We start from the raw sequence: 15,487 nt of genomic DNA on the forward strand, positions 1-15,487 counted from the left end.
TGCGCGACTCTCACAGAATCCCCGCCGCGGCCTCCTGAGGGGGCGCCCACTGTGCCGACAGTACTTCCGTGGTGACTGAGGACGGAAGCCCGGAGCGGCTACGCGCCTTGCCCACGGTCATGGCTGGAAGGCGGCAGGGGAGCGGGAAGCCAGAGGGCGCAGGTGAGGGATGAACACGGCGGTGGGCGTGAAGCACCCAGGCGACGCTGCCCCAGGGACGCAGGGCGCAGGGGCCCAGCCCAGCCCCCGCCCGGCTCTGTCTGCTCCTCCGCATCCCCCGCTCACGCATCCCCCGCTCACGCATCCCCCGCTCACGCATCCCCCGCTCACGCATCCCCCGCTCACGCATCCCCCGCTCACGCATCCCCCGCTCACGCATCCCCCGCTCACGCATCCCCCGCTCACGCATCCCCCGCTCACGCATCCCCCGGCCTGCCAGCGCAGACGCGGGCTGGACCAGAGTGAGCAGACACAACCTCGGGCGCAGGGAGGACCCGCCCTCACCTCCCGCATCCAGGCGCTGAAGGGCCTCTGCCAGGAGCCGGCCTTCTCCAGGTGCAGGTAGGCGCTGAAGAGCACCAGGCAGACGTAGCGCTCCAGGTACTGCAGGCTCCGCAGCCGCAGCCTCCGGGCCTCCTGCTCCGACTTGGCCACTTTCGCCTGCAGGACGGACGGCACGGGACGGGGGTCAGAATGGACCTCATCCCCACCCCAGCACACTGCACACCCACACACACACACCACACACGCTCCACAGGCACACACGCCACACACACACACACCACACACACCACACAGGCACACACGCCCCCAACTCACACACCACACACACTCCACACAGGCACGACGCCCCCCACTCACACACACATCACACACGCTCCACAGGCACACACGCCACACACACACACACCACACACACCACACAGGCACACACGCCCCACACTCACACACACATCACACATGCTCCACACAGGCACACATGCCACACACACACACCACACACGCTCCACACAGGCACACACGCCCCACACTCACACACACACCACACACGCTCCACACAGGCACACACGCCCCACACTCACACACACATCACACATGCTCCACACAGGCACACATGCCACACACACACACCACACACACACGCTCCACACAGGCACACACGCCCCACACTCACACACACATCACACACTCCACACAGGCACACACACCCCACACTCACACACACACCACACACGCTCCACACAGGCACACACGCCCTCCACTCACACACCACACACGCTCCACACAGGCACACACGCCCCACACTCACACACACACCACACACTCCACACAGATACACATGCCCCACACACACACCACACATTCTACACATGTACACACACCCCATCCTCACACCATATATGCTCTACACATGTACACACACCACACACCCACACACACACCACACACACTCCACACATGTACACACATCCCACATTCATAAACACACCACACACACTCTACACATGTACACATGCCCCATACTCACACCACATGTACTATACATGTACACACGTCCCACACTCACACACATGCTCTACACATGTACATATCCCCACCACACACACCATACACATGTACACACACCCTATCCTCACACATACACACACTCTACACATGTACACATGCCCCATCCTCACAAACACCACACACAATCACATACACCACACACTCACACATACCCCAGAGGTACTCAGTCACACACCCCACACACACTCACAGAGCCTCACAATCACACACACCACATACACTCATGCACACATACCACACACACTCTACACATGTACACACATCTTAATCTCACAAACACCACACACTCACAGAGCCTCACAATCACACACCACACATACACACACACCACACACACTCACAGACTCTCACAGTCATATACACCATACACTCCACACACACTTTACACATATACAAACACACCACTCACATACTCCACACCTACAGACTCTCATAATCACACACACCACACATACACTCATGCACACACCCCACTCACACACCACATTCTCATATACACACCACACACAGATCCTCACAATCACACACAACACACATACACTCATACATACACACCCCTCTCACACACCACATGCACCCAGTCACACATACCACACACACTCACGGACTCTCACAATCATATATACACTATACACACTCTACAGATATACAAACACGCCACTCACATACTCCACACACTCAGACTCTCATAATCACACATTCAACACACATCCCACTCACACAGACTCTCACAATTGTACACACCACACCCATACTCATACACATATATGTATACACTCACAAATACCTCACTCACATACCACATACCCTCATTCATACACCCCACACAACCAGAGTCACACACACACTGCATACATACACGCACACAAACAAAATCTCTCTCACACACACACTCTCTCCAAGGCTGGGGACAGGTCATAGAAAGACCACAGAAACAGAATTAGCAAGAGGTGCAGCACTTCAGGGAAGGAAGAGGCTGGAATGAGACACAGACCCTTTCAAAGAGTGACCCCCGAGCACATTCTAGGAGAAGAGCACGAGGTCCCTGCTAAGGGGAAGAGAGACAGCCAGGGGATTAAAGAGCTTCCCAGAGAGCGTGGATGCAGCTGGACCATGAGGGCTTCCATGGACTCCGATGGACAGTAAGCAGCAGAAGGGGAAGACAGAGGTGAGGGTGGTGCGAGGCAGGTGGGCATCAGGAAGGGGCCAGCTTGGCTGGAAGGAGGGTGCGAAGGGGTGGGTTGGCACCCACTGGCAGCAGCCCTGGGCTGAGACGGCCACCCTCTAATCAGCTGCCCTGCATGCAGATGGCTGGGCCCCACCCCAGACCAGACGAGCATCTCCACAGGCTGGGCCTGGGCTTTGGATTGTGAAAAGTTCCCTGGGCATCTACGGAGCTAGGGCTGAGGCTTCAGCACTGGGGAGCCACTGAAGGTCTGAGACTAGGGGTGACCTGTTAATGGAGGACTCACAGGAGACTGATGCGCAGGAGGAAGGAGGCTTACTCGGGGGCCTCTCCAGGTTCTCCTCAGCATGGGGGTCAGCGGGCAGCCGGGGGCACAGGCTCAGGACAAACAGGGCCAGCTCCCCCACTGTAGGGTGTCCACCCCAACACCTGAGCATGCCCCTTCAGCCCACCACAGATGGATCGCCACCCAGGGGGAGCCCCAAGGACTGAACGCCACACCTCACCTCGCACCCTCCCTCTTCTCACCACCGCGCCACCATTCCAGGCCTGGCCACCATCCAGGGCCCACAGCAGCCCTCTCTACTCCAGGAAGAGGGTGCGGCATAGCGGCTGTACCTTCAGGCACCAGGAGCACCCAGGGGAGGGCATAGATGGCTCCCAGCCCCCAGGAACCAGGAAGGGCGGTCTCCTAACAGCTGGGCCACAGCTGGAAGCCTTCCCACGCAGGCACACAATGTCAGTCTCATGCATCTCCTTCGGGAAGGCTCCCAGGCGGGCCCTTACCCTAGACGTGACACAACCCACAGCACCCTGAACAGTGAGCTGCAGCAGACAGGCTCGCGGGGCCTGTGGCCCCTCCCACTTCTGCCTCGGGTGATTCGGCCTCTGGGGCCTCTGTCATCATTGCTCCAGGGTCGGGAGTGGACGCTCACTTGCACAGCTGGCCCCTCCCATTACCTTCCAGAAGCACCTCTGGAGGCTTGCGAACGGAGCAAGGGTGGAAGGCAGACAGTGAGTGGGGCCCCACTGGGGCGAGGGGACCACAGCCAATGCCTTGACTCCCTGGGAGACGGGACTGGGTTCTGGTCCCAGTTCTGCCATTTAAACTCTCAGCCTCACATCGCCAGGGGTCAGATAGCTCAGTAAAGTATGGTACGAGGAAACACCTATAAGCCCTGGGGAGCCACACGGGTCCAACCATTCATGGAACAGGGGGTTGGGGCCCAGCACAAAGGTGGGGCACACACAGGCCCTGCCCGCAGAGATGCCTGTGGTCTGGGGGAGGCGAAGGACAATCGGCAAATACCCAGAGCAGCCGGATGGCGGGGTCAAGGCAAGATAGGTGGCTGGAAGAGGAGGGGGCTCTGAGAAAAGGAGGATTTGAGGTGCGTTAGGAAGAAGGGGGCAGGAAGGTGTCCTGAGAGAGGAGGAAAGGGTCAAAGAGTGAGGTGGGTTCAACGGAGGGAGTGGGGAGGGGTTTGTAGCAGCATGGGACCTAGAGCCAGGGGAGGCCTGGACCCTACAGACAGAGGAGCCGGTGAAGGTTTCCAGCGGATGTGAGGGTGGGAATGGCCCCATGGCTGCTGCCCTGGGAAGATGACTGGGCAGGGTCAGGCCAGGATGCCTGTTGTTCTAGGAATCAGGCAACCAAGTGCTCAAAAAAAAAAAAAAAAAAAAAAAAACCTTTTGTTTAGAAATTAAGCAGTGAACCAAAAATTTTAAAAAAAAAAATTTTTACCTAAATACCAACTGTGGCCAACACAGCACAATTCTGCCTGTCTCTAAGGATGAATATGTCATGCTGAGAAGCACTGGGCATCCACCACCCCATCCCTTACCCTGCTCCCCAATGTCCATCCAAAGGCCAGAAGCCTAGTTCAATACAGTTTCTTAGAGAGAAGGAAAGGAGTTCACCCACTGTCCCATCAGGTGAGAGCCACTGAAAACTACTTTCGAGCACTCAGAAGTAAGGTCCTGGGGTGTGAAGAGGCCCCAGCTCTGGGCTCAGCCCAGAGGCACAGCCACACCAGCCCTTATCCTCTTGGCACCCCCTGCAGCTGGTCGGGGGGACATAATCCTGCTGTGCCCTGAAACTCCAGCAAGGATTCTGAGGACCATCTGGGGTGGAGAGGTCAAGTGATTCCTTCCGAGTCCTACTGGCAAGGTAGGGTAGAATTATCTCTAAATTCAGACCACCGGGTCAAGGTGACGCCTGACACCCCTCCGGAAGGTTCCTTAGGTGCATCCTGCCAGACCGCAGTCTATGATTTGAGACAATGACCCACCTTCCTAGCAAAGCCCTGGTTTCCTCAAAATCACCCCGTGTCAGCACTGTCTGGAGAGGAAGACAGGCCAGCCGCCTCCAGTAGATAAAAATAGTGGCTGTTTTTAAGTGGCCCGGCAGGCCAGGCTGTCATTAGCTGTGGCAGAGCAAAGGTTTCCTCGTCCCATTGGGGACTGAACACTAAAATAGACAGGGCCCGGGAAAGGAGGCCCAGGCGCTGGGGAGGTCAGGATTCTCCTGCCTCCATTCTACCCAGCATCAGCACGGGCCCAGCAGTGCCTGCAGTGGCTCCCCTGAAGCTCTGCTGCTTGCTGGACCACCTGGGAGAGCCCCACAGAGGCTACAGGGCCCCTGGGTGCAGGTACCAGGTTGAGCACGTTCATGCAGATCTGATGATGAGATTCTGATATGCCCTCCAGCGACCCCATGAGGGAGGAGGGTCATCTCATGTTGCAGATGGGGCTCTGCAAGGTCGCAGAGTTCTAAGCTGGGACATGAATTCCAAAACTCCAGCTTTCCTACCAGCACCCTAGCCCCCTTCACCACATTAGAGTTCAACCACTCCCTGCCTCACTCTTGGAGCTGTACTTTTACCCTCTTTCTTCCTCCTGTCTGGAATGCTCTCTCCCTTCACCCGGCCAGGTGATGTTCATCTTGTCCCTCCAGGCCCTGGACAAGCCCCTGTTCTCCCAAGGCTCTGAACCATCCAGTCCCACAACCTGCCCTTCTTGGCTCCCATTCTCTGCACCAATTCATTAACTACTACAATACATTCCATCATGAGGGTTTCTTTTTTTTTCCTTAGGCCATGTCATACGACATGCGGGATCTTAGTTCTCAGACCAGGGGTTGATTGAATCCATGACCCCCTTCATTGGGAGCTCAGAGTCTTAACCACTGGGCCACCAGCGAAGTCCCATCATGAAGGTTTCTGACTGCTTCTCCAAGGCATGACTGGTCTCCTCAAGACAATGATAAGTTGGGGAAGATGTCAGATTATAAGCAGGTTTCCATCTCTGCCTCCCCACCACAGCCCCAAGTGTCTGAACAGGACCCGGTGTGCAGAGGGTGCCTGACTAGTCAATGGACACTCACTTCCCAGGTCATGTCACCCTTTCAGTGTCACCAAGGACCGAGAGTGCAGGCAGGACCCCGTGGACTCCCACACACACACCTGCATCAGGACTCAGACGTGCAACCGCTGCTCATGAGCTCCACATGGATACAGTTCAGACTCCACAAATTCCACCCGCACCCCAAACGGACCTTGGGAGCCCTCCCCAAACCTGACCCGCCCATAACTTGCCCTCTTAGAGGAAACTCCATCCTTCCTGCTGCTCAGGCCCAAACTTGACATTCCTCCTCGACCTCTCCCTTTCTCAGCCCCAGTTTCGTTCAGTTCAGTCACCAAGTCATGTCTGACTCTTCAAGACCCCATGGACTGCAGCACGCCAGGCTTCCTGGTCCCTCACCATCTCCCAGAGTTTGCCCAAGTTCACATCCATTGAGTTGGTGATGCCATCCAACCACCTCATCCTCTGTCACCCTCTTCTCCCTCTGCACTCAATCTTTCCCAGCATCGGGGTCTTTTCTAATGAGTCAGTGGATCCCAGCCCCACATCCAACCAATCAGAGAATCCCACTAACTCTACATCAACACACCCCCAGAAGCTACCCACCTCTCATGCTCCGGTAAAGCCATCACATCTCAGGGACAGCTCCTGCCTGGCCCCCCTGCCGCTGCCCTCACCCCCGTCCCTGCCATCTCTTCTCCCCACAGCACCAGAGAGAGCCTGAAAGATCATGAAACCATTACTGGAGCCCCCTGCTGCCCTCTCCCTGCCTGCTCCCCAAGAACAAGCCCTCCTCTGGTTACCACTGCTCTCCAGTTGAAGCAGGGTTCAGACTGGTCAGGAGACTGACAGCACTCAAAGATGGTCAGTTTCTGGACTTCCCTGGTAGGCCAGTGGTTAAGACTCCAAGCTTCCAATGCAGGGGACATGGGTTCAATCCCTGGTCAGGGAACTAAGATCCCACATGCCGAAATACGCAGCCAAAATATCCAAAAAAAAAAAAAAAAAAGATGGCAGTTCCTAAGGGGCAGGGTTCCCGAATTCAGACCCCACCCTTCTTCTCAAAGTTCAATGCTACCCTCTCCTTGGGGGCTCCACATGAGTCCCTACAGACTCCATCCTCAGGCCTGTGGGAAAGAGGGGCCTCAAGCCCAAGGAAGCTTTCCACACCTAATCCCCAAGAGGGATTAGGCCCTCAGCGCAGACGTGGGTAACTGGCTTTCTGAAGATGTCATATTTGGATCAGCACTTTCAGAGCATGAAGGAGCTGAACTTGGCACCATGGGCTTCTCTGTGTGCTGTTTATCCAACAAACGCTGGCGCCCGGAGGCCAGGCTCTGGGATTCAGGGCCGACCAGATACGGTGCCAGCCTCAGGAGCCCACTGTCCCTGCACACGACCCAGGGAGTCTGCCTGGTGTCCCAGCTACCCTACAGCCTACACCCACATCATCCGTACCCAGGCTGGTGCTCACCACCACCCCTCAAAGCAGGCTGGGCGGCAGCAGTGAACCCAAGTGATAGATGGAAAAACACAGATCCAGGCAGGTCAAAGTGATGGGCCCATGGTTGCACCGGAAGTTACCAGCAGAGCCTGGGCTAACACCCAGCTTACCAACCCCCACTAGGGCTCTGTCAGTCACTGGAGAAGAGCGCCCTCTCCTGGAGACCAACAATGAGAACAAAGAACCAAAAGGTACAGAGATGGTGGGGGCCAGTTTCCTGTTTAACCACACAGTGACTAGTCCCTCGTCCCCCTTCCATCCACTTACGGGCAGACATTCATGGAGCCCTGCTCGAGCCAGGCAGGGTCTGAGTCAGGGTCAGGATGAGCCCTTGTGCATGGAACAGAGATGATCAGCAGAAAGAGTCTACTTCAGTGACAATCACAAACTTGACAACAACAGCTGTGAGCACACAGGCTGGGTATCAGGCGAGTGGGGAATATGCTGGGGTTGAGAGGTGAACCCCTTCTAAACCACTGAAAACCCCAAGTCTGATGGTGCCTGCTCGAAAACCAGGCCTGGCACACCATCCGTGCTCACTGGATGGACGACGCTGTTGAAGAAACCAGGCAAGTACGCCCGGAGGATGGAAGCAGTTCCAGCTCAGCCATATGACAGGAAAGAAGGAAAAGCTAAGGAGGCCTCAGACTGAGAACATGAGCCTACTCACACTCATTCATACATTCACATTAACACACAGACCTACAAACACCCACCCCATCTGAAAGCTGCTCACCAATCCACTGGCTCTATTTTGGGCCGATGTTAAAGAGCCTCAGGAAGGATCCTTCTGACATGCTTTACGTGACAGCTCACAGCACTCCAGGACTGCTCTAACTGCACGACCTGAGACATTTTACCCACCAGAACGAGGTCTCCAAGGAACAACTCTGGCCAAGCCAGAGTCTTGGAGAGACTGAGAGAGACCCCATGTGGGGGTCAGGGCCAGAGCTGTCTCGCTACATTTTTCTTAAAAAATAATCTTAGTCTCTGGGGCACTGAGCTGGACCTCTCTGACCTCTTAGCAACCCAGGGTGGTGCATCCAGGAAAGGCTGGTGGCTTCCTTGCCAATCCTTTAATTCTGCCACAAGAGAACCGTTCCCTGGGTTGTGGCAGTGAGGGAAAGGAATATGGGCCGAGGAGTTGGAAGACAGGTTCTGATCCTGCCTTCAGCTGGTCACAAAACTTCATTAGGCTTCAGTGTCTCCCTCAGGAAAATGGGTCTAATAAAACCCACCCGCGCCTCCTCACCAGCTGTTCTGTGGACCCAAAGAAAGAGAGGGAAGTTCTCCGAAAACTCAAAAGGAACAGCTCAGAGTTAAAGCATCAGTCTATAAAACAAACCTCAATTTGAGACCAAGGGATGTTTACGTCTCCCTCTGTGGCTACCTTCACCTCAGATTTTCCTCAGCCTCTTTCTGAAGGAAAGAGAGACACACCATACTGCTTCAAACACAGAACCAATACAGAATTAGCATCCCTAGCCAAGGCTAAGGAAAAGTACCCCTGGCACTGATGATTCTAACAGGACTTCCTGCAGGAGCCCTGACCTTGGTTTCTGTCACAAATATTTTCCCTTTCCAGACCCAGCAGGAAACAACTCATTCACCAGATGGTGTCACCACTGTGGGCTGGTGGCCATCTTGGATTCTCCTCAGTCAGGGGCCCAGCCTTCTCACCTCTACCCCAACTTCATGGAGTGCCTTAGTTCAAAGGATTTTCTCGTTCATTTTTCCGTTTGAGGTATTTTCTTTTAAACACCCTGAGCATTCTGGCCCCTTCGCGTAAGTGGGGTGATCGGGCCCAGACCCAATCTCACTGACACTCTGGAATGGAGGAGGCATCATGAGCTGCAGCCCAGAGGCCCGGCAGCCTGCGGCAGGCCTCAGTGGACAGAGGTGCCCAGGCTGCTGCATCAGGGAAGGTCTGTCTCTACGGAAAACGTGTGTGCAGGTTTGGTCCCACGCCCTTCTGTAGCCGTGACCTGAGTCTGAGATGAGTTCTTGTCTTCTGGCCTCCTTCCCCTGCTCAGGCTGGGCCATGGTTTCCAGGTGGTACTATTCTCCCAGTGGGGCTGGAGGTGGGCAAGGGAGGGGAAATGGTGCCTTCTCCTCCTCGGGCAGCAATGCAGCACAGCAGCCAGGGCCTGACCTGGGAGTCAGGGGCTGAGGTCTCGCCCTCCTCCCGCTGTCATCTACCAGCTGTGTGTGCTTGGGCAAGCCCAGTGCCTCCCCTCCTCAAATGGAGGTAATGTTACAGGCTGCCTTGGTCAGGCACAGCCACACAGTGAAGACTGAGCCAGACCATGGATGTGAAAATGTACAGTCAGCTTGGCAAGGATACCTCCCAGATGGCCAAGGACACATGAGGCCTGGGTCTTCCCACCTCCAGCAACTCCCAGCCTCCCATCCACCTCCCCTCTCTCAGACCACCCCCACCTAGTCAGCCTCAGACCCTCAACACAGACTCCATTGCCATCCGAGTCTGCAGGAACATTAGGGCCCACCAAGTCCCTCCCTTCGGCTTCAGAGAAGCACCTCCCAAAGCTCCTCTGGGAATGGCAAATCTACGGGAAAGCAAGCACTGGCCCTGCCTTCGTGTCCTCACAGCATTTGGGGGGAGTCCCTTTCTGGAAGCACTGCAATCGATCAATGCAGAGGGAATGAGAGAGCCAAGATATCACCGCTTTGTAAACCCTGAAGAAAATAAGGAATCCAGAAGATGAGCGCTAGAGGCTGCCAGCTCACAAGAGAGACCACAGGACCTTCCAGGGCCCTGCGGCAGCACCAGCATCACCCACAACTGTGCCAGCCAAACACCAAGCCAAATCAGATTGAGCCAAAGCTCTAGGTTTACAGGAAGCACAGGGACTGCAACACAGGCTCAACCAAACCCTGCGGTGCAATCAACAAGATCTAGACTATGGGCCGCCCAGGAAGATAACCGGTTACCTCATCACCTTCACTTCAGGGGAGGAAAGGAGGGGAAATGTTCTGTGTTCACTGAGACTTAAGGTCTCATCAGATAAAGGCCACGTGTGGATCTTTTGGGTCCTGATACAACTGCAGAAAGACCTTGGGAGACCAGTAAGAAAATCTACCACCAACTAGGTATTGCAGGATGAGAAATCACTATTGTTTGAGGTGTGATAATGGCATATGACAGCCTTTTTTAAAAGATCCCTTCTCTAATGTATATGCTGAAATATTTCAGAGAAAGTAATACTCAGTCTAGGACTTGCTTCAAAAGAATCCAGAGAGGGTGGTGGGCAGCACTGGCAGGGCTTCAGATGAGATAAGACTGGTCTTGATTCCTGAAGCTGGGAACACAAGCGTTCATGGAATTATTCTCCCTGCTTTGAAATTTTCCAAAATAATTACAAAAAGTAAGTTCCTACTTTTCAATTCAGTCAATAATCCTACTTCTAAGAATCAGCCTACAGAACCAAGCCACGTGGATGAAAGAGCGGCACACGCTATGAGATCCACGGTACCATCACCTGCTCAGAGAACAACAGGGAGCAACCTCACGGGCCACCTCCACAGGAAGAGCAGAGGATGCTGCGACATGCCCACTCCACCACGTTATCATGCCGACATTACATATGGGGATATAAAGGGTATTCAACAGACAGGCTAAAAAGTCCACGAGCCCCAACTACTTATTAATGAGCCTCTCCTCGTTCTACTAGAAGGTAATCTCAGTGAAGCATCACTCACTCCAGACACAGGACAGGCACTCAGTAAGCAATGTGCTAACAATGAGTACACGTTTCGATCCAAGAACATCACCCAGGTGAACACACAGGACAGCCCGGGCACACATCACGATCCTCCTGTTAGAGGAGGTATGTGCACAGGCACAAAAGACTAGAAAGAGAAGGCAAACTGAAACCATTCCTGGGAGACTGGGTAATGGTCTGATATCGTTCCCATAACCACACAAAAAAGCAACAAACAGTCCTCATCCCTGTTGTGTGACCTCACCGTGCAGACGGAGACTCACACACGCTCTGAGCCCTCCCTCCTGACCCTCAACAGAGCAGCGACCTCCACATCCTCCCGCTCGTCCACCGAGGGCCCTGAAATGGTTTTACTGCCGGCAGAAGTGCACTCGCCAAGTTCCAGGAGTTGTTTTCTTACTTGCTTGTGATTAGGGTGTAAGCTGACTGTTGGACCTGGCAGGGAAGGGAAATGCACTGTTTGAGGGTTCTGGGGTGCAGGGCAGGAAGCCATGTGCTGCAGAGGGTTTCAGAATCCCAAGGCGGTGGGCTCCTGGGAGGAAACCTTGAGGTGAGCGGAGTGTGGACTGGACCTGGAATGTTGCCAGGCACATGGACAGCTGATGTAGGTGGTACACCCATTGCCAGGCAGAGGTTCTGGGGCTCTAACTGGGCAAACAAGCGTATACATACAGCACTCTGGCCTGTGCAGTCTCCACTGGAGAGCACCTCAGGGCTTCCAGCTTGAAACCGGAGGGCAGGGATCTAAATACACAGCCACGTACCAGAAGTGAGACACAGCTGCCAAATTCCAGAGGAGTCAGTCCATCGGGGGAAAGGGGAGAGAGAAGAGTTGCCTTCTGGAGCCTCAGCAAGCCCCGCACAGCCCACTAGGGCAACAAGGACCAAGACCGCGGGGTTAAGGCATCAGGGGAGGGGCTCAGGGCTGGGAGTGAGGGTCTTTGCCTCTCACCTCTGCTCTGCCTATGATAACTCATGTGGGAGCCTGGGCATCGCATTCCTCTATTCATCTGTAAACAAAGTGGTCAGACGCTCTCTCAGTCCCTGTGGCACTAAAATCTGAGAGTCTGTTCAGGGGGTTAAAGCTAGGAAGATATCACAGGATACGCTGCCCGACAAAGATCCTTGGGGCTCCCTTTCTGGACCATTCACTTTGCACCCCCCAAGCCCTGTGCTTCCAGTGCCCTTGCCATTCCCACACACAGCCCTACCAGGAAGCAGCCACATCCAGTCTGGCAGGTGGGGACACAGGCGGCCAGAGAGGATGAAGGTGGCCCGGTCAGATCCCAGCTCCCTCCAGCTCCCACATCCTCATTCCCTGCGCCAGTCCACCCAGGACAACCTAACTTGCTTCCTTCCCGTCCACACAGGGATCGACAATCATAGGGAAGTCCATTCCAGGGTGCATACACATGCACACGTGCACGCGCGCACACACACACACACACACACACGCAGGAGGCCAGATGCTCCTTCAAGTCTGGAAGCCGCTGAAACAGCTCAGGTCACCCTGCTCCCAAGCAGGACAGGGACTCTGGGTCCAGTCAGGCCAGGGCAGGTGCAGGGTGACCCTGGGGGAGGCATGCTGCCTTTCGAAGTAAACAGCAGCCTCGTTGCCAAAAGCTGCAAGTCCCACATCTAGGTTCACAACCAGTTCCCCAAGTCCACAGGTATTCAGACATACAAATCTCTTCAAGGCCTGTCCTCTATTCAGAGAACAGTCACTCTACTTTTCTGGTATTAAAATAGCCTTTCTTTTATAAACCACCAACCATGTTAGATAGTAGTTGGGTGTTTTCATTTTTGCTCCTTTCTTCCTTTAAAATGAACACGTTTAACAACATCACATATTGGCAACCCTTGAAAGGTCCTTACCTTTGTTTACTCTGGTGTGTGAAATACGGAATAAGGTCTTCAGGTCCTGTCTTTGTTCTACAACAGCACTTCTGGGAGTCTATGATTAGATGGCCTCTGAGATTAGTGTCCTCATAAGAAAGGAGACCAGAGAGCCTCCTGCCTTCCCCCATCTCTGCACACACACACACACACACACACACACACACACACACACACACACGCACACACAGGCCATGTGAGGGCACAGTGAGAAGTCAGCTGTATGGAAACCAGGATGAGAGCCTCACCAGAAACCTGATCAGCCAGAATCTTGGTCTGGAACTTGCCAGCCGCCAGAACCGTGAGACAGGAAATTTCTTTTGGTTACGCCATGCCGTCTGTGGGATTCTGGTATGCCAGCCCAAGCTGACTAACACACTTGGGATGCCCTCTCTCCCTCTCTAGGCTTCTGTGTCCCCGTCTGTAAAAGTTAGAAGGTAACACTGTATGGGTAGCTTCCCTGGTGGCTCAGATGGTAAAGAATCTGCCTGCAATGAGGGAGACCTGGGTTCGATCCCTGGGTCAGGAAGATCCCCTGGAGAAGGAAATGGCAACCCACTCCAGTATTCTTGTCTGGAGAATCCCACAGACTGAGGAGACTGGCAGGCTACAGTCCATAGAGTCACAGAGTCGGACATGACTAAGCAACTAACACACACACACACATACACACACACACACACACACACACACACACACCATTGTATGAGGCCAGCATCACCCTGACTAAGCAACTAACACACACACACACACACACACACACACACACACACACCATTGTATGAGGCCAGCATCACCCTGATGTCAAACCACACAAACACATCATAGAAAAAGAAAACTATAGATCAGTAGCTTTTATGAATTTGATGCAAAAATCCTCAACAAACCAAATGCAGCAAGACATAAAGAAGATCATACACCATGACCAAGAAGGATTTATCCCACAGATGCAAGCTCAGTTTAACACCTGAAAATCAACTCCAATAATACACTCCACCAACAGAATAAGGGCAAAAGCCAAAGAATCATCTCAATGGAAAGAGAAAAGGCATTTGATAAAAGTTAACATCTCTTCACTAAAAAACACACTCAATAAACTAAGAATGCAGAGGAACTTCTTCAGTCTGACAAAGGATATCTGTGAAAAACCCACAGCTGACATCATACTTAATGGTGAAAGACAGAAAGCTTTCCTCTTAAGATCAGAAACAAGAGAAAGATATCTGTTCTTGCCACTTCTAGTCAACACTGTACATGAAGACCTTGCCAGGGAAAATTTAATAAAAAGCATGTAGATTGGAAAGACAAAAGTATCTATTTGCTGATGACATGATCTTGTATACATAAAATTTAAGGAAATTCACTAATAAAAAGTATTAAAACTAAAAAATATGTTCTACAAGATTGCAAAACAGAAGATCCATATATAAATACCAGTTGTATTTCTATACAGTAGCATTAAACAAACTAAAAAATAAAATTAAGAAATCAATTTCATTTATAATAGCATAAAAATAACAACACACTTAGGAATAAAATTAGCAAAGGAAGTACAAAACTCACACTCTGGAAACTACATCATGTAAGAAATTAGAGACCTAAGTAAATGGAAAAATACCTCATTTTCATGGGTTAGAAGAGTGACTGTTGTTAAGATGGCAATACTCCCCAAACTGATTCCCTGCCTCTTCCCAACTGACTCTGTCAGCAAGAGCACCCCACCTCCCCTTCCTCTTGGATCTGCTGGACCCCCACTCAGGGACCTTAGGGAAACCCATCACTCCACACTCTGCCAGAGCACCCAGTCACTGCCTCCTAGAGGGGCAGAGAGACACATAGTCTCCCATACAGGAGGCAAGGACTTCAGGTCCTATTTCACCCACAAAAGTCCTCAGTGACCAGGTAAGAAGCCATCTAATCATCTGGACCACAGCTATCATGGGTTCAGTTCAGTTCAGTTCAGTTCAGTCGCTCAGTAGTGTCCGATTCTTTGCGACCCCATGAATCACAGCACACCAGGCCTCCCTGTCCATCACCAACTCCCGGAGTTCACTCAAACTCATGTCCATTGAGTTGGTGATGCCATCCAGCCATCTCATCCTCTGTCATCCCCTTCTCCTCCTGTCCCCAATCCTTCCCAGCATCAGGGTCCTTTCCAATGAGTCAACTCTTTGCATGAGGTGGCCAAAGTACTGGAGCTTCAGCTTCAACATCAGTCCTTCCAATGAA

At 53.2% G+C, this 15,487-nt stretch overlaps 1 protein-coding gene across 5 annotated transcripts in view; it reads right to left on the reverse strand.

The window, feature by feature from the left end:
* Positions 1 to 15,487, reverse strand: part of PALD1 (phosphatase domain containing, paladin 1) — an 88,590-nt gene that overhangs the window by 3,277 nt on the left and 69,826 nt on the right. For all 5 annotated transcript variants that reach the window (XM_018042537.1, XM_018042536.1, XM_018042535.1 and 2 more), the window contains one exon: positions 505 to 660. In XM_018042537.1, coding sequence (XP_017898026.1) covers positions 505 to 660 — 156 coding nt within the window. The remainder of the gene's footprint in view (positions 1 to 504; positions 661 to 15,487) is intronic.

Source organism: Capra hircus, chromosome 28 (genome assembly GCF_001704415.2).
Source record: "Capra hircus breed San Clemente chromosome 28, ASM170441v1, whole genome shotgun sequence".
NCBI lineage: Eukaryota > Metazoa > Chordata > Mammalia > Artiodactyla > Bovidae > Capra > Capra hircus.